Source organism: Chrysochloris asiatica, unplaced genomic scaffold (genome assembly GCF_000296735.1).
Source record: "Chrysochloris asiatica unplaced genomic scaffold, ChrAsi1.0 scaffold00065, whole genome shotgun sequence".
In the NCBI taxonomy this organism is placed as follows: domain Eukaryota; kingdom Metazoa; phylum Chordata; class Mammalia; order Afrosoricida; family Chrysochloridae; genus Chrysochloris; species Chrysochloris asiatica.
The window spans coordinates 9,307,052-9,327,266 of NW_006408583.1; the positions used below are offsets into that span (position 1 = coordinate 9,307,052).

Genomic DNA, 20,215 nt, shown 5'->3' on the forward strand with positions numbered 1-20,215 from the left:
ATAAAGATTTACAGCCTCAGAAACCTTGTACGGGGTTGCATTGGGTCGGAACTGACTTGACGGCACTTAACAACAACAACAACAGTGCCTTTGTAAGTGGTCTTTTGTATTACATTTTATAACTGATTGTTATTAGTAAACAGAAATTAAATAGAAGTTTTTGAATATTGATCTTATAATATCCAGTAATCCCATTAAATTAACTTACTGATTATAGTAGTTTTTCTGTGTATTCTTTTGTATTTTCTATATGCACAATAATGTCATTGGTAATTTCTTTCTAAAAATTTGCTGTAAGAAATTGATCTGTAATGCTCTAAACTCCAGTCAGCAAAAGGATTATTTTTCTTGTTAGATATAACCCAAATGAAACCTGCTGCCATGGAACAGATTCTGACTCATAACGATCCTGTTGGATAGAGCAGACCTGCCTCTATAGGGCTTCCAAGGCTCCAAGTCTTTATGGAAGCAGACTGCCACTCTGTCCTCCATCAGAGAAGTTGGTGAGTTTGAACCACTGACCTTCTGGTTAGCAGTCAAGTGTTTCAACCACCATGATATCAGGGATCCTTATGTTAGATATGGATTATAATTCTTCATTTTACATTAGCACAATTGGACTATTTGGCTTTAGTGTAAAAGAATACAAGAGATGCTCCATACATAAAGATTATGTTTATTTTCCAAGCTCAGAAAATATGTCTAAATACCCGGTTGCCCTGCCCCCATAAACACACACAGATAAAAGAATTCTGGCTTTTGTCCAAACTATTATTTCCTTGTCTATTTCTCTCTTTTCAAGCATGCAATAAAACTCCTTGAAATGGTAAATTTATTTGCTCCTCTGAACATTATACTCTTCTGATGACCTCACCACTGCTGTATCTCATTCTATTTCTTTTATCAGACCTCCTCTTCCCACTTTCTTATTCTCTCAAATTATCCTCCTTCCTGGGATTACCAACAAATTCCCCATATCTAAGCTAGCTCACAGCTGGATGACAAAATGTTCACCGCTTATAGGGTGATTGATCTGGGGTTGGAACCCATCAATGCATCAGACGTAGTGGAGACTGGAATGAATTCTATATTCCATCTATGGTCAGAATCAAAGAATTGACACAAAATAAAGGACCAGAGTCTTTGGTTCTGTCTTCAGTAATATTTATTGGAAACAGATGCTTCCCATGGAAAGAGTTTATACATTAAGCAGTAAGGTTTGCCTTTCAGTCCACATGATCCACTACCGCAGGTGGGCACATCTGAAGCAGCACATGAAACCTCAGAGAGTCTGTACAGCTAGATAACCAGAACTCTGGGGAACGAACAGGACTTTAATGACCGATACAAAAGAAAACACTGATACGTGTACGCACGGCACTGCACACACATAATGAATGAAGATTGAGTTGAAGGGACTGAAGTAAAATATAATGACTGAATTGGGGAGGAGTTTAGCATCTGCAGCCACACATCTTAAACTGCTAAGCACAAAAATTATCTTTATTTGGTCCTCATTGAGGGCAGAATATGCACAAGTGATGTTCAAAGAACACAAGGTAAAAGTGGAAAGGAAATCATTATTGGCCGAAACTAGTGTGAAAATGATTTCTAGTGTTTGCTTTTTTCTCCTTGTGTACCAAATGGATTCATGAAAACACGCAATTAATAAATAAAACTAAGGTAAACAGATGTGTTTCCCCTTCCCTGTAACCCTCAGAAATGTTTCCACAGAGACAGAAATTTCTGTGATGAAAACAAACCCTTCCCAAGCCCTCATAAAGTAGAATTTCCTCTCTGTAGGTCTCCCATAACATGCTGATAATTGTACTTAGAAAGAAAACGGAACTCCCATCCCATTAACAGTAGGAATGAAAGAACTGGGTGCATCTCAGAAACAGCATACTTCAGGGGAACACAGGTGACCATTTTCTGAGAAGCCCACACTCGACATGTTTCTACTGACACAGCAAGAGACGAACTCATTCAAACCAGAACACGATTCTCTGGTGAGGGAGACTTTCTTTGACAATGCTGTGACTCACATGTTTGGGAAGGGGCAAGGTGAAAGCAAGGACTTTCTCTTCTTTGAATGCAGAACCTGAGACCTCCAGATGGCCCCTGGGTGATAGACAATATCTTCGGGGTGGGGTGGGGGGTAGAGGGGGGCAGGTTTTCTATGATGTGGCTCATGATCATTTTCAAAGAAGCCACTGCCTCCTGAGAACTGGATGAACAGCAGTTCTGTGACTACTGGCTGGTCTCAGATGGTGTTTAAAAAGCACATGCCATGCCCACCAAGCTAAGAAGATACCATCCATCACCATGACCCTCATGGGATGGCACACACAAGTCAACCAGAGATACTTGGTGGGGCTGGATGACTTGGACCACTGCGGCCTGCACTGGGGATGTGTTGTAAGCAGCATTACCAAAGCAGTGGTGAAACATAACTATCTGGGTCAAGAGGAAGTGAGCCAGCCAACATAACATCTAATGAGGCAGGGAGACCAAAATTTCCACATAATTGATGGGGAAAAAGCCTGACTGACCATGAAGCATCCCCTCATACCAGTTCTCATCAATTTGGTTGGTGAGTGTGATGATATCGCCCTCTTTGAAACCCAATTCCCCTTCATTTTCAGGCTCAAAGTCATACAGAGCTCGGCAGCATGGCTGATCCATTGGGACACCTGAGAGTACGAGAGGGAGAGAAGAACACAAAAGGACACGGGTGTTTAACTGCACAGTATCTGCTACCTGTCAAACCCACCTCACTAGCTATGCCTCTTTTTTGTCTCCCTCACTCCTCTTCCTGCTGAAGCGTCCTCTTGCTACTAGGTCCCAGTATCGACCACAGGACCAGTCTGCCCGCTAACAGTCTTCAGAAGCTTTCTCAGATTGCTGGAAATTGTTGAGTTCTATTTTCAGTATAAAGAGTAACCACATCTAGCCTCGAGCTATATACAAGAGGAGCTCAGTGAGGCTTTTCTTGCAGTAGATGACCAGAGAAGGGAGATCCAATGGCTTTAAGAGTTTATATGAGATTTAGGACTCTGCATGCTCAGAATTCTTTCAGGCTAGGACTTTAAGATATCTGCACACTTGAAATTATACAGCTAATCATATAGATGATGTTTTTTAACCTATGAATTTAGTTTACACTTTTAAAGAATGAATCATTCCAGGCTCAGGAAAATAACTGTAATGTGGGGGCGGGGGAACCAACATAAAACATTGGGTTCAAGTTCTAACTGTAGGTGACCTTGGAAAAGGTGCTTCATTTTCAATATCAGTTCTTTGTCTAAAATTAGCAGTGAAAGTAGAATTTACTGTTGAAGCTATTAGATGACATTATGTGACAAATTATATCATTTACTCCTGGTTAAAATGTTGCATATATAAAGATGAGGAATGTATTGGGGTAGAAAAAATAATTTACTCTACCATAAGTAAAATAATGAAGAATTAAGTCATATTTTTAAAGGGATCTATTTATAATGAGTCCCTGGTCAGTGCAAACAGTTAACACAATTTTCTGTTCACCAAAAGGCTGGAGATACAAGCCTACCACAGGCACCTCAGAAGTCAAGTCTATCAACTTCTGAAAAGCCAGCCCTTGAAACTCCTATGAAGCACAATTTTACTCTGGCATATGTGGGTCCCCTAAATCTGAAATCAACTTGAAAGCAACTTGTTGGTTCTGTAAAATTATGACTCCTATTAACATAGTATTCATGTACATACGTTGACAGGCTCAGACAAGCACATACTCTTCCAGGCCTTCTAGGTGGCTTTGAAAAGAAACAGTGCCATTTATTGTTTGGGCTTGGAGGAAGCAGAGAATTGGCACGTCTCTGAACGAAACATAAACATGTGCTTGGTTTCTGAGTAGGAAGCAGCACTGCTACATGTCACTTACATGATTTGTGTTGGTGACAAGCTGTTCAGACACCAGTCAGGGTGCCCTGGGCAGACAAGCTGAGCACTTGGGGCAGAGCCCTTCCTCTCGCTGCTGTCCCAGAGCTCCCGTTCCCATTTCCCAGTCTCCTGAGCATCTTTCCCACCTGCATTCTCTACAATAGCAAGCTTGGGGGACTCAGGAAAAGGGAGCAAGCTGTGTGGCTTCGATAACCATTCCAATACAAATGGTTTCCCCGTCTTTAATCAACCACATGTTAAGATGTAAATGTCTTAAAGACAGGCTTCTATCTAACTAGTTGCAGAAGGGTAAGAAGTTGTTGTCTCCTGAAAGAAGGTATGGTTGTGTATGAATCAATATTCCTGACAAAAAGTCATTTTTAGTTTTATCAGCCTCAGTCTCACAGCACAGAGAGTTAGGGCTACGGGCAAAGAGGACACCTAGCAGGAATTGAGATGTGAGAAATATTAATCTGCAAATACATATGCTTCTGCGACAAAAAACAGGGCCTAACATGCTGCAGGAGTTGGTGTGGAGGGTTGTATGTGAGTCCATGTGGACACTCAGGTGCCCAAGATACTCACTCTCCTGCATGCAGAAGTTACAGAAGAAAATACAAGGGAACTCTCCAGCACTAAACTTACATATCCAAGTGATTTACCACCACAACGAAGGGTCAAAAACTAAATATGCCAGATTAGAGTGTGCTGATGAGTGAAGACAAATAGAGCTTCCAGAGAAAAGAAGGAAAGAAAAGATCAATGAGAAGAAAAGAAAGGATCCCTTTAAAAGAGTTTCTGCCTGACAAACTGATCCTGTAAGAAACACCTTGTCATATATTTCCTATGCAGTCAGGCTAAGCTGATCCTAGAGCTTCTGGAAAGGTGTCAATGGGACCGACGCAAGGCCCAAGTCATGAGGTTTACCGTCTTAAGCACCTTACCTGCAGGTTTGGGAGTGCCTGTGTTCGAGAGGCCTCCATTGGGCTGAACACTGTCCCCAGGTGGGAATTCCAGGCTCATTCGTGGTTTAGGCTGATACTCTCTTCTAGGCTGAGATGATGCTTGTCTTATTCTGCATGAAAGAAAGAAAAAGATCATGTAGCCGATTCAGAAGTGAGAATACAAGCAATGAAATCCAGAACATTCTTGCATCACCTACCAGTCAGTCTACCATTACAGAGTGTAGGGGGGATCTGAAAAGGGCCCTTAATTTTCTGATGGTATGTGTCTGTGCTTCCGGTGATGTCCTTATATGGTCAAGCCCTTATGGTCTTCATCTTCCTCTCAACCCCTCACTTCCTCCCTCATCTCTTCAGTGCTCACTATGTAAATATGTATTATAATAGGTGCCAGGTAAGCAAAGATGAATAAGACATGGTTCTTACCCACAAGTAGCTTGTGTCTGTAGAGGAAGCAGATCATAGACTAGTTACAATAAATTGGAGTAAGTCTGTTACAAGAGACACATACTAAGCACTATAGGAACGCAGAGGTGGAAGACAAGAGGAGGATGGCCTTTCCAGGGAGAAGTTAAAGAAGGGAAAAGCTACGTAAAAGTGGTTTCCAGGTGAGCATGTGTAGGAAAGCCATGGCCTGCAGAACACGAGGAGAAAGTCTTTAAGGCGGAGGAATCACTATGTGCTTCGGAATGGTAAGCACTCTGACATAGTGGATGGGGCAAGGAACAAGGTAAGAGAGGAGATAGGTAGACCAATAAATGAAAGTTTTCTGTTCAGTTTCTCAGTATATGCCACAGTTCCAGGTGGGATTCATACAACTGATTTACAAGTGTGGGGAGAGCTTATTGTTCTTGCTAAGTGCCATCAAGTTGGTTCTGACTCCTAGGAACCCGGTACTGTTTCTAAGGAGCAGCTGGTGGGTTTGAACTGCTGGCCTTGTGGTTTGCAGTTCAGTGCTGATCCTACAGCGCCACACCAGGAGTCAGGGGAGAGCTTGCTGTTGTTGTTGTTATGTGCCGTGGAGTCGGTTCCGACTCATAGTGACTCTGTATAGGGTTTCTGAGGCTGTAAATCTTTACGGGAGCAGAAAGTCTCATCTTTCTCCCGAAGAACAGCTTGTAGTTTCAAACTGCTGACTGTGAGATTAGCAGCCCGATTTATAACCACTACGCTACCAGAGCTCCTTAGGGGAGAGCTTAGGGGTGGTGAAAGTAGACGGATACTAACTTGGAACATATTTCAGAGATTAATCAGTAAAATAACTCCATCACGCTCAACAGAAGTCACAAAGACAGATTATCTTTCACATTTTGCAGTTGTTATGTTGGGAAGTGCAGTCAAGTCTCTTCTAACCCATGTTGTTGTTGTTAGGTGCCATCGAGTCAGAACCGACTCATAGCAACCCCATGCACAGCAGAACGAAACAATGTCCGATCCTGGGCCAACCTCACTACCACTGCCACACTTGAGTCCATCAATGATGCCACCTGGCCAATCCATCTCATTAGGGGTCTTCCTCTTTTTCTCTGACCCTCCACCTTACCCAGCATGACATCCTTCTCCAACGATTGTTTCCTTTGGACAATATGTCCAAAGTATGAGAGACGAAGCTTAGCCATCCTGGCCTCCAAGGAGCACTCTGGCTGCACTTCTTCCAAAACAGATCTATTGGTTCTTTTGGCAGTCCATGGCACTTTCAGTATTCTCCTCCAATACAACAACTCAAAGGCATCGATTCTTCTACGATCTTCCTTATTCACTGTCCAGCTTTCGCATCCATATGAGGCTACTGAAAACACAATGGCCTGGGTCAGGTGGCACCTTAGTCCTCAAGCTGACATCTATAGCGGCCCCTATATAGGGTTTCCGAGGAGCAGCTGGAGAGCTTGCAGTTCAAACGGCTTTGCAGTCTGTTGCACTGACCCACAGCACCACACCAGAACTCACAGGAGATGGTGTGAAACCTGTCTGGAAGTGTCAGAGATGAGTACACACTTCCACAACAGTGCACTGAGTGAAGGCTCACACACAAAATCACTCGTCAGGAAGCTGAAGAGAGACTAGCACATTGAAAGCAGGCGACGGGCTTCCCAATGGTCTAGCACAACCAGGTAGAGCCTCCATTATGCATTCAGCCATCTCATCAGCTGTGATGGCCCTATAGGGCCCTGGTCTCTAAGAATAAAGGTTATTCAGGTGGTATCTTGTTGTTTGTTGTTGTTAAGTAACCTCCAGTTGGTTCTAACTCATAGTGACCCTGTCCGGGCTTCCATGGTATGTCTGGGAAGTTTGAAACTCCAATGCAAACTAACCTTTCAGTCAAGTGCTTTATCCAACAACACCACACGAGAACTAGATGAATAGTGCTGCTGCTGTTGTTAAGTGCCATTAAGTCGGTTCTGACCCATAGCAACCCTGTATAGGGTTTCCAAGGTGCAGATGTTGAGCTTGAACCAACCACCTTGTGGTTCAAACTGACTTTGTAGCCCAGTGCATTAACCCACAGTGCCACAAAATCATCCTACTTAAACTGGTTCAATAACAACATGCGCTGTAGAGCAGGACCATGACATGTGGCTGAACCCACAAGCTCCAGGAGCCCCATTCACACAGAAAATGACTATAAGCCCACCATGGGCTGTATCTTTAGAAGTGGGACAGGCACAGGGAAGCAGGTCCAAAGGCAGAGAGTTCACTACCATTCAGAGAAACACAAGTGTGGAAAGATTCAGACTTAACACTGACTTCCTGTTTCAGCAGTGTGTGACCCTGGGCTCATCAGTCAACCTCCCTGAGCCTCAGTTTGCCCATTCACAGGAATGTTATAAAGGGTGATGTTGATATGTACTCAGTAGCCTGTAGATTATCTGCTCAGCAATTTGTATCCATTACTATTAGCATCCTAGTGTCTCACTTGTGGCAGGGAAATATAATGCAAGTATCAACTTCTCATAAAGCCAAGAAACCCAAGATCCAATGGAACAAAAAGCACATGGAAGAAGGAAAACAAGAGTGACAACCCACAAGGTGCCCATCTAGGATCATCAGCTATCTTGGCAGTTTGTCTCAAGAGAGGGTCCGTAGTTTCCATTTCACTACACATCACTGTACAGCAAGACGATGAACAAGAAAAATGCAGGGACCGCAGATTACCTTTCTTCCAGTCGGACAGTGACCTGCTGCAGAATCTGGACCGCCTGCTTGTGGTACTCCAGCTGGGCTTGTACAAGCGCGGAGAGCTGGCTCACCTGTTCAATCTGCAGGTCGATGGAGGAAACACGTCTCAGTGACCAGGTCACCACACTTATACAACCACTACTGCCCAGCACATATGCCAGAGCTGCCCCCAACATGGTCCACTGCTTAGTGATGGCACTGGCCAGGCTGAGATAGAAAATTCTGAAGGTTCCAAATTAATTAAAGATAAGCAAGCAAGCATCTATATGTTTGGAAACGCCAATACCATGAGGAATAGTAACATTAATAAGAATCTTCACCGACAGCCTTTAGACTAGACTTTAGCCTCCTTTACTGATTTTACAGGAAGAAGATGCACTGGCCAAAGGGCTTGACTCTTTGCTCCCCAGTTTTCTCATGCAACGTCAACTGTCACTGAGGAGGTCCCCAACTCATGGTGACCTCATGCAGAATGACTGGCCTCCAGCAAACTGCCTCATTCAAGCATGACCTCATGAAGACTAAATGGTCCTGTCCCATCCTCATGACGTTACAGTACCTAGAGAGCTTTTTGTTTCATTTTTTTAAGATGCAAGCCCAGGTTTTTATTACTTTGCACTGTTACTAGATTACCAGAACTTTATATCCAAATAGATGGGGAAGGATAACCAGTTGGCTAACTTTAGAGGAAAGAGATTATTTCATAAGGTTTGCAGTTTTCAGAAAGTCTCATTTTCAGAAAGAGATCACCACACCTTTCATCCTCATCTGTCTTAGTCTGGAAGCTCAGCTGCAACCCTTGCAGCATCACACAAACCACCACTGGCAGATGCATGGTGGTTGTGCACAAGGTGCATGAGATGGGATCACATCCAGACCTTCTGCATGGAAGGGGAGAATTCTACCAGCGAACCATCAACACTCTCTATGATAATATTAATGTTGGTAATAAACTGAATATTGATTGATTTGTCACGTCGTGGGAGGCAGGATGAGAGCATGGAACTAAAGGGGATAAAGGCCTGGTCCTCTCTGAGTCTTGTCAGTAAAGCCAGAGGGATTGGTCAGGTGGCATAATGTGTTCCCTCCAGCTCTCATATTCTGTGTCTCACTGGCTTCTTCTCATTTTGTGTCTCATTGTGATCCAGCTGAGCAGTCCCTTCACAGTCAACAGAGGTAATGCAGTCCCATGGGCTTGGGGGGAGTGGAGTCCTGATGTAAGGAAGGGGTGTGGCAATTCAGATCAATCTCATGGCTACAGAATACCATTTGTTAGGTGAGAAAACAGGTTGTTTCATAAACACATACCTCTCCTCACACAACACAACCCCAAACATGTCTCTGGGTGATGGGAAAGTCCTGGTATATTCAACGTGCCTCCCACACCACCAGTCAGGGCCATGAAAGTTAACCAATAAACACAAACATCTTGTCACTGTTGTTAGGTGCCATCAAGTCTGTTTTGACTCATAGCAACCTTATGCACACGGAATGACATCCTGCCACATCTGGTTTGGGGTTTGTCTTTGGTTTGGGTTTAAGTGAACATTCTGACTCTTAACTGTCAGAGACAACAGTAACATCTCTGGTCTAATGCTACATATTGTTATATGGTAGCATCGAGTCTATTCTGACTCATAGAGGCCCTCTGCACAACACAATGAAACACCACCATCCTGCACCACCCACACAACTGTTACTATGCTTGAGCCCACTGTTGCTGCCACTGTGTCAATCCATCTTGTGGAGGGTCTTTTTGTCATTCACCTTCTCCTTTACCAAGCTTGATGTCTGTCTCCAAAGGCTGGTCCCTCTTCATAACATGTTCAAATTACGTGTGATCAAGTCTCACCATCCTTGCTTCTAAAGAGCACTCTGGTTGTACTTCTCTCAAAACAGATCTGTTCATTCTTCCTGCAGGTTATGCTATATCCAATATTCTTCACTAGTATGGTTGAAATGCATCAATTCTTTTATAGTCTATCTAAACATTCTGGCAGAAGCTGGTCAGTAGCAACTGATGTGAGGATGGGGAGATGGGAATGAATAAGCAAAGCTGGTTAACTGGTCTTATTACTTCAGTGGTTTTAAGAAAATCGCTGTGGACCCATGATGCCAGAGTAGAACTGTGTTCCACAAGGTCTCAAGGGCTCACTTTTCAGAAGTCGATCACCAGGCCTTTCTTCCAAGGCATCTTTGGGTGAATCACATCTGATTGGTTAAGAGCCAATCAATGAACCATTTGCACCACCCAGTGACTGGATGTGATTGGTGGGAGGAACTGTCCTCATGGCTTTGAAGACTGAAGAACTCAACAGAACGTAATTTCTAAAGTCATAAATAATAATTTAGTACTCCGGAAATGTGATCACAGCTTTAATCTATGCACCAAATGTAGTTTCCACGTTATAATCTTAATCTCAATAAAAATTACTTTTTAAAAGATAATGCCAACAACTTTAAAATACAGAAAATCTTATTCCATGTAGAGAACTCAATTCTGGTTGGTTTTAGTTGATATTCTCTTACAAACTGAAGCCAATATGCCCTGTATTGCTATAGCATACTAATTTAGGCTATTATTAGACCTTTACCTCGCTTAAACCCAAAAAAAACCTGTTTTAGCTTCCCACTACTGGTAATTCTTTAAAATCCATTACTGGAAAAAAATCTAGTTCAGTCAAACAACAGGGATGCAGAAAAGCTTGACCACTTATGTATCTGCTTAATAATCTCAAATTATGTGTAAGAAACAACCACCTACCGAATTTCTCATCATATACTGTAATGAGATATTAACATTTAAATTACATTGCCCTTAACCACACTGATCTAGTGTCTTAAATGGCAAGTTTAAATTAAAAACCACAGGAGAGTCTCTCACATCCATCTCCAGCAGGTTGAACATGCTTGACTCAGCAATCTCTTTAGACTCATCAAATTTCTCGAGAGCTTGACGGAGTTCTTCATCTGGAATCTTGCCCTGTCGTTTCTTCTTATAATCAAAGTCTAGGCGTCGTCCCTCCAACTTCTTCAGATGATGCTGAAAAAGTCAAGGACAGGAATATGCTCTGAAAGGGTTATAAAGAGAAGGCTTTTTGCAGCTCACTTCCCCATCATGTTCCCGTTGGTTTCCAAGACAGGATGGGCTAAGTTTAAGATATAATATAATTAGAGAAATAAGGACACACACATCTCTGCACCTCCAAAGGCTAAAAATATTTAAACCATTAGAATAAAATTGTGTGACATACTAGCACCCTTCATTGTCTGGCCTTGCTGAGCTAAAATCAAGTTGGAGTATAACTCCCATTCCATGACACAAACTGGGAGATGTGCACACCCCAGTACTTATGTAGAAAGGGCAAATTCACAGATTCTAAAAGTCTTCAATGTCCAAAGTATTAGTATCTCATAAGAAGCAGCTCATAAAAAAACCACTTTCCATGAGCTACAGTAAGAAAGAATGGCAGTTTTGCTTTTCAATCATAAAATGTAAATACTGGAAGGAACCTCTTTTGGAAAGGTCTGACAGAATCACCTAACTTGCCTTATTAAAAACTATGGACTTCTGATCACCTGAATCAGATTATCTAGAGCTGGGGTCTAGGAACTTATATTTCAAAACATGCCCGTGGAGGATGAAGCTTTCGGGAACTCTGCATTTAAGTTTCACTCTCTTACTTGATAGATGATGAAACAAACAGAAAACCTAAGTTGGAAGGGACTTTATCTAATGAGCTTCAACCCACCCTGTCTTGCACCTCTAGGAACCAGGTGGGAAAGCAGTTTTGCAAAGTTACAGAGGATTTCATTTTTCTGGAGGGCTGTGGTCCACCACAATGAATGGGTGGGAGAAGGTGCTAGATTTCCCTTTGCTCTTGGGGATGTCGAGTGGAAAGGAAGGAGATAAAAACATAAAGTGAGAGTGTTGAAGAAATAAGTAAGAGAAGAAAAGTAATAGCCCAGATTTCCCCTTCTACCACATCTCCTGTCCACCAATTCATGTCCTGACCCAAATGAAATGTATTGCTCCTTCTGGAAGGCAATTCCTTTAGGACATTGGAACTTAGGATCAGTTGTATGACAGAAGAACACTGCAGTTAGAGGGAGTCTGTCACCTATAGCAATACTAGTTGCACAATGGTTAACTGCTCGGGTGTTAACCAAAAGGTTGGTGATTGAAACCCACTAGTCTCTCCAGGGAAGAATGATGTAGAGTCTGCTTCTGTACGATGTATAGCCTTGGACACCCTATGGGCCTGCTCCGCTGTGTCCTAGAGGGTTTCTATGAGTTGGAATTGACTGGAGGCAGTGGGTTTGGCTTTAGTCTTTGTCATGGTAGGACTGAAGGAGATGTATGGCAGAACTAAGACGATGAAGAAGACTTCATTTCAAGTTATAGAAGTCCACTTTACAGTCAAGAAAATGAAGCTTCAGACAAGTTCAACAAATACATGCGGGATGAATAAATGAACAAACATTACATACCTAGTCTCATAAATTGAATCGTGTCCCCCCAAAATATATGTTAAATTGGCTGGGTCATGATTCTTGGTGATTTGGCAATTATGTAATGGTGTAATGTGGCAGTTATGTGAGGATTCCCATGAGGTGGAGTGATGAGATTAAACCAGTAAGACAATTACTGGGGGGCTGTTGTACCCTACATTCCACCACAACCCTCATCTGATGTATAGGAGTTTCACAGGGGTGTGGCCTGCAACATCCTTCATCTTACAAATACAAAAGGAGAGGGAAGAGCAGAGAAGGAGAGACCTGCTATCATCAAGGGAGGCAGGAGTGGAATATGTCCTTTAAACTTGGGGTTCCTGGAGTGTGAAGCTCTTAGACCAGGGGAAGAATGATGCTAAGATACCTGGAAATCTCCATGGAAAGCCAGGCCCGTAGATGCTGAAAGGAGACAGAGACTTCTCCCCAGAACCCACACAGAGAGAAAGCCTTCTCCTACAGCCAGGATCTAAATTTGAATTTCTAATCTCTTAAACTGTGAGAGAATAGATTTCTGTTTGTTAAAGCCACCCATTTGTGGTATATCTGCTAGAGCAGCATTAGATAACTAAGAAACCTAGTTAGAAACAAAAAAAATATTGGAAACCTTATTAGAAACAGCCCAACTGTTCTCTGTAGTTTAGAAAGAGAAGAATTAGGTGTGCTTCCTCAGATCAAACAGCCATTATGAGAAATTAAAAGGGAACGGCTTTAGAAAAACAGAAGACCTGTTTATTTAAAACAGACACACTCAGCATTTTATGGGATGAATCATCCCAGGAAATTATAGAATAATTAATAAAATTACATATTCTCAGGGAAAAGATGATCATCATTCTGGAGGAAAACAGTTTGAAAAACTATTCACTGTTATCACTGAACTTGTAGAAATGAAACTTAAAATGCATGAGCATCCCAAAAGGTGTTGCTTTTGCAGTTTCTCTACGGCTGTCTAGCTGAGCAGTTTGGTAGTTCAGGTGCCCAGAGCTGACAATATGCACGCAAATAACACTTTCATCTGTATGAGTTAAACAACCCATCCCTCCGAGGACTAGTGGAAGATACCTGAATTTCCCTTAGATCTTTGTCATGAAGATTCTGAAGGGGGTCAATGAAGTTCTGTTTCACTTCCATATCCAATGAGTCCTTGACCTCCGAGAGTTCTCGCATGGCCTCCCCCACGTCACCCAGTGCTGGGCCTGTAAGGGGAGAATGAGGCTCTTTTACTCCAAAGCACAAAGATGAAATACATTTGCAATAAGAGAGCCCATCACAGACAAAAACCCAGCATCACTGTTTGTCTTCTGAAGGTAGCCCAGACAGACAAGAGAGAGTGTGCAAAGTCTTCAGAGAACAATGTCTTTGCTGTAGATAGCAGTTCACACTGAGCCACAGACTCCTATCAAGGTTTATTCCTGATTGGAAGGAAAGAAAAATCTTCGTTTTTCTCTAAAAGTAATGTGGAAGCTCCCTGATTTATCTTGTAAGTACCAGTGTCCCTAGTACGGGAGCTGCTTCAAGGCCATGCATTTAGCAAAGGCAAATACAGGGAACAGAGATGAAGGTGCAACCAGGAAGGACCACCATTTACTGAGACCCCATATCATAAAGTTTTGAAAACAGAAGTGTTTAATATGGTAGCTGAGTGTTTGAGGAGAGAGAGGTGAAGAAAGAAGCCATCTTACTGGGGACAGTGGAGTAGGTTTACAAGATGTGAAAGGAGCTGGGATCTAAGAGAGAGGAGTGATGTGTGTTGTGGAATACATTGTGTTGATGGGACTGCCCACCGGGCTACAGTCCTCAGTGACCACCAGACACACCTGAGGTGGAACATGGCAACAAGAGCTACTGTAAAGACTAGGATGGCATCAGGGGAAAGGAACCAAGTCAATACAAATTAGAACTCTTAAGACAGACCACACTGAAAATGATGAAGTAATTATAAAAACTCATTTTTTGGCCCATATGTATACGTGATTCCAAACTGAGGATCAAAATAGAGAATGGTTTCACTACCTTCCCACGGAGTTTCTGCTGGGCACCAAAGCCCATAGGTAGGAGTTAAGAGTGAGAAGGTAGGAAAACCTGTTTACCAAAATTGCACTCGTCTCCAAGCTCTCTTCCGAACTTGAGCATGGCTTCTGCGAGCAGGGCTTCAGCTTGAGGGTAGCCCGGTCCTTTCTCCTGGCCCCGGATTTTGGACATGGTATTGATCATGCTGAGTTTCGCTCTGGAAGCTGAAGGGAAAGAGATACAAGGATGTCAAAGTAGGAACTGTGATAAAGTAGAAACAGGACTGGACAGAAAAGCAGGCCTTAAGCCAGCCTGTAAACCAGCTCTGAATCCCTTGGTAATATATTCATGGTTGGCATGGTCAACTGTTAACGGAAAAGACTGAAGTTTATCCAGGAAGAAAGCTCTGACAATATAGTTCCAAAACATCAGCCATCAAAAGCTCTGTGGAGCATAGTGCTACTGATACATATGGGGTATCCATGAATTGGAATCGACTCAGTTGTAAATAGGTACTGAAGTTAACCAGCTCAGCTACTAAAACTTTACATAAATTTCTGGACTTCAAATGTCCTCATCTATAAGAGTAAGTAAAAAAGTATAACTGCTAGGGTTTCATTTCATAGATGTGTGAGCTTATTCCAAACAAACTGTGTTTAAACCTGTCTCTACTGTCAGTGGAAGGAGCTCTGGTAGTGTAGTGGTTACGAATCAGGCTGCTAAACTCAGGGTCAGCAGTATAAAACTATTAGCTGTTCTGCGAGAGAAAAATGAGGTTTTCTGCTCCCTTAAAGATTAACAGCTTTGGAAATCCTGCACAGGGTCGCTATGAGTCAGAACCGACTCCACGGCACATAACAGCAACAACTGTCAGTGGATGGCTACAAACAAATTCTTTCAGGAATACACTTGTCTTGATCTCATTAGTGTGCCTTCAGAAAAATGTATCCCGTCAAAACTGTGTCTTTCAAGAGGATCTGCTTCTGTTATGGTACTGTAGGATCAGCACTTGACTGCAAACCACAAAGTCAGCAGTTCAAGCCCACCAGATGGTCCTCAGAAACCCTTTACAGGGTTGCTATGAGTCAGAACAGACTGGATGGCACTTAAACCACAAGAGGCTCTGTCAAGGCAGAGGTCAGTTCAGAAGGTTATGGTGTGACTGTTTCTCGGAACTCCTCAGGAGTCATCTGGTTAGATTTTCTCGAAAGACTTAAGAGAGTCGCTGGGGCTATTTTAGTAAACAGTTTTAAGAAAAATGAAAATGCCCTGGTGAGAAAAAGGCCATGTGACTTGCCAGGACTTTTTTTTTTGTTTGACACAATGCATCCGCTCATTCTTTAAGGGTCGCAAGAGATCTGGCCTACGAGAATGTCACTCAGAAGCCTCACCCCACCTACCTGACAGCTCAGATCTTGCCCCTTCAGACTTCTTTCTGTTCCAAAAACTCTAACAACACTGAAAAGGAACATGGTTTGAGTCCCTTGAGGAAGATGACGATGCCGAATCTGCCCTTTTGATGTGGTGTAAATCAAAGAATAAAGAAATCTTTGGGACGTGAATAGAGAGAAGTATAAAGACCTACATGGAGGAGGTGTTAAGAAACAGTAGTTTCACATTTTCATGTTTTTGTTTAATATATGTTCCTATGATTTTGCAGCAGTACTTTCTGACTTACCCTCACATAATAGACAGGATTATGTCACATACTTATTTGTTAAAAAAAAACAAACAAACACTAATAAACGCCACTTCCCCTAATCGCCCCCTTCCCGAGGAGCTGAACAGAAAAGTCAGTGCAGTCCTGATGAGGGAGGTCTGGGGCTCAGGCCGCATTCTCTGCACTGTCCCCAGCTCATCTGCACAGTGCAGGTTCCAGCCTCGGTGGGAGTAAGTGACTCCATAGAACCCACTGTGGCATTACTGGATTGGGTGACTTCTATGATTCAGGGGTTTATACCTCAATTCTTTTTTTTTTTTTTTTTTTTAAACTTATTATTATGAATTGAGTGAAGGCTTACATAGCAAATCATCAGTTTTATATTCAACAAATCATGGACTTCATTTCGTCTTAGTGATTCCAATGCCCCCACTTGTCCCACTTTCTTCCTATGTTTCTTGTTATCATTTCTCCTTCTTTTCTAGTCTTTCTGACTTTTGTCCTTAGGTAAATGCTGCCCTTTGATGCTGAATGGTTGACCATTCTATGGTATGTGTACCCCATTAGTGTTGTATCTGCTAAGTGTCTGAAAACTTGAGCCACGGAGTATACTTCAATTTTTAAAGTCTATGAGTGAAAGTAAGACATTAACGGTACATTCTAACAGTATTTTGTGTTTCACTTTCGCCACATATAAAATAAAACTATTTTCAAAATGATTTCTCAGCCAAGCTTCTGAAGTAAACAACTTCATGAAGCACGTAAATATCATGTTCATTAAAAAAAGATTTAATCACTTCTCCAGCACATAACTGCATCTGAAAATGAGTATGTGCTACAAGGATAATAATAACACCCACTTCTCTTCTGTGTTTACTTTTATAGACAGGTATCTAGAAAGCAATTCTAGTTTTAGGAGAAGAAACAGTTTTATCAGTGAACACTTAAAGCCAGGTGGTTTAATTGCGGCTAGGATACTTTATAAAAGGTTGGATTACACATTAACTAAGGACTGTGCCACCCAAGATGCTATCAGCACGGGAACACCCAACAAAATTATGGTAAAGAACTTCAAGCATTCAGTGGCTAATATTCAGCTTTCAACATTTATTTCAAATAGGCTTTTATTTAAACTTTGACCCTCAAAAGTTGAGATTATAGACAAAGAGATATGATGTGGGGAGCCCGCCTTGCTGCCCCAACTCCAGGGATATTACAATGAGCAGGACAGCTGTAGTGCCACGTTCACAAAGTGTACTATGAACCGAGGGTTACTGCGATCATTAGTTGCCACTGAGGCAGCTCAATCTCTGGTGAGCCCATGTGTAACAGAAGAAAGTGGTGTGTGGTTCAGCGCTGTGGCTATTGTTGTCATAGAGGATCTCACTCAACCTCACTGGTCCTCTACCTCATCAGACATGACAGCTGTCTCTAGTAATTGGCTTTCCCTGATGACGTGCCTAAGAAACATTCTGGTTGAATTTCTTCGGAAACTATAAGTGTCACTGTTTTTCTTTGCCACTGAGATGATTCCAAGCCATAGCAACATACGTGACTAAGGAGAACTTCCCCGTGAGGTTTTCTTGGCTATAATGTTTACAGTGGAGTCCTGGTGTAGTGCTGGAGGATAAGCACTGGACTGCAAGGTTGGTTTGGACCACAAGGTGACGGTTCAAACTCACCTTGGAAACTCTAAATAGCGTTACTATGAATTGGAACTGACTCGACAGCACTCAACAACAACAACAACCTTTAAGGTGGTAGATCTTCAGGTTTTCTCCCATGTAGAAGTTGGGTGGGTTTGAACTGGTAACCTTTTGGAATGCATGTAATTGTTTGTGCCAACAGAATTCTGTAGCCTTACAGTAGAATATATTTTAATAGCAATTAGAGTGAAGTCTTTATGAGGAGGCTTCAAAAAAATTTATGGAAAATTTAAATAGAAAAATAATGGATTTTTTCCACACACGTTTTGAAGCCACTTATTATATGAGTTGGAGTCTTGGTGTGGTGCTATAGGATAAGCACTGGACTGTTAACTACAAAGTAACCAGCCACTCTTGGAAACCCTATAAAGGGTTGCTATGAGTCTGAACTGATTCAACGGCACTTAACGACAACATATACTGTTTTGACTCACAGTGACCCTCTATACAGTTTCTGAGGAGCAGCTGGTGGATTTGAACTGCTGACCTTGTGGTTTGCAGTCCAGTGTTGATCCTACAGCGCTGTACCAGGAGTCCATAAAATATATGAGTACCACAAAAAATTTTAAAAACACTGCCATCTAATCAATAGCAACTCACAGTGATCCACACAGGATTCCTGAGACTGTCAATTGTTATGGGAGAAGGCAGTCTTACCTTTCTACTGGGGAGTGACTGATGGGTTTGAACTGGTGATACTGTCATTAGCAGATCACTTTTATCCCACAGAGCCACCAGGGTTCCTATACTAAATACCATGTTGGGGAGTTACAGAGAGTCACAGAAATATGGATCCCCCACTAAGATTGTGGTTCTGGAATATTGCAAAGAAGGACATCTGAAGGAAAGGGTCTTTGGGTTGAAAGGCGAACAATGAGGAGTAGTTAGGCCAACAGCACATGCAAAGTCTCACGGTGACTAGACTACATGCAAAACCCATATGGTCTCTACTTTTCATAGAAAAGTGCATCATCCATTTAAAAATCCTCATAAGCACACATTGTAGAGGGACAATATAATTTTAGAGTGTTTCAAAGCCTTTTCTACAGTAAGCTATATCTGGGATGCAGGAAAGAGTCTATCCCTGCTGTCAAGATGCTCAGAGGGGGTGAAGACCCAGATGGATAGAGAGGCAGGGATGACACTCATGAGCAGTGCTGCCATGGCTAACATGCACAGAGAACTAGGGGACCCAGAGGGGGAGGAACAGCGAGCTGTGCAAACACAGGGCAATACTGCACAAGTACAGAATGGAGAGCAGGCAGGAAGGGCAATGGAGCCAAGAGACCACAGGTGGTAGTTAATCCCTCGAAATCCTGTTCTGACCATTTGACATTCTGAAGGCTTATTCCTTTCATGAAAGCTGGTTACTGATGTGTACTAACATTTTGTTCTTTAGGAAATATGTCCAGGTCAGTAATTTTAAACTGTTTAGTATGCTGTGGATGATTTTCAAATTCATTATTATAAAACTCTTCATTCTTTTACTAGCTACTTAAGAAAGGAGTGGTTACAAGCTGGGTTACTAACCTTAAGGTTGGCAGTTCAAAACTACCAGTTGTTCCAGAGGAGAAAGATGAGACTTTTTGCTCCTGTAAAGGTTTACAGCCTTGAAAACCCTATGTGGGTTGTTACAAGTCAGAACCGACTCCACCACCACCACCACTACTACCACCAGTCACTTGAGAACATCTTGGAAGTGGCCCACCATTTCATGAGAAATGAGAGGAAAACATAACCTCTATATCTAGCTATTTCTTCAAATCATCTAATACCAGTACCAGTTGCTATTAAGTGGAACTGTGTTCCATACAGTTTCAATAGCTAATTTTTCTGAAGTAGATTCACATGCCTCCTTTCTTCTGAGATGCCTCTGAGTGGATTCAAACCACCAACATATCAGTTATCAGTGGACTACAACTGTTTGCACAACTCAGCAATTTATACTAAGTGGACCAGTGCATAAAGGTCAATACGGAATGTTGCTGTTGTTGTTGTTGTTAAGTGCTTTTGAGTTGATTCTGACCCATAGCTAACCTGTACAGGGTTTTGGAGGCTGTAAATCTTCATGGAAGCAGAAGCCTTATCTTTCTCCTGCAGAACAGCTGGTAGTTTCGAACTGCTGACCTTGCAGTTCACAGCCCGATTCATAACCACTACGCTACCAGAGCTCCTGGTTGCTGCTGTTAAGTGCCATCAGATTGGTTCCAATCCATGTTGTTGTTGTTGTTATTATGTGCCGTGGAGTCGGTTCCGACTCATAG

General features: G+C 42.3%; 1 protein-coding gene across 1 annotated transcript in view; it reads right to left on the reverse strand.

The window, feature by feature from the left end:
* Positions 1-2,493: 2,493 nt before the first annotated feature.
* Positions 2,494-20,215, reverse strand: part of LOC102838596 (endophilin-A1-like) — a 253,551-nt gene continuing 235,829 nt past the window's right edge. The window contains exons 4-9 of the mRNA XM_006864476.1: positions 14,666-14,809; positions 13,638-13,771; positions 10,945-11,103; positions 8,037-8,140; positions 4,866-4,996; positions 2,494-2,693 (exon numbers count right to left, since the gene is read on the reverse strand). Coding sequence (XP_006864538.1) covers positions 2,494-2,693; positions 4,866-4,996; positions 8,037-8,140; positions 10,945-11,103; positions 13,638-13,771; positions 14,666-14,809 — 872 coding nt within the window. The remainder of the gene's footprint in view (positions 2,694-4,865; positions 4,997-8,036; positions 8,141-10,944; positions 11,104-13,637; positions 13,772-14,665; positions 14,810-20,215) is intronic.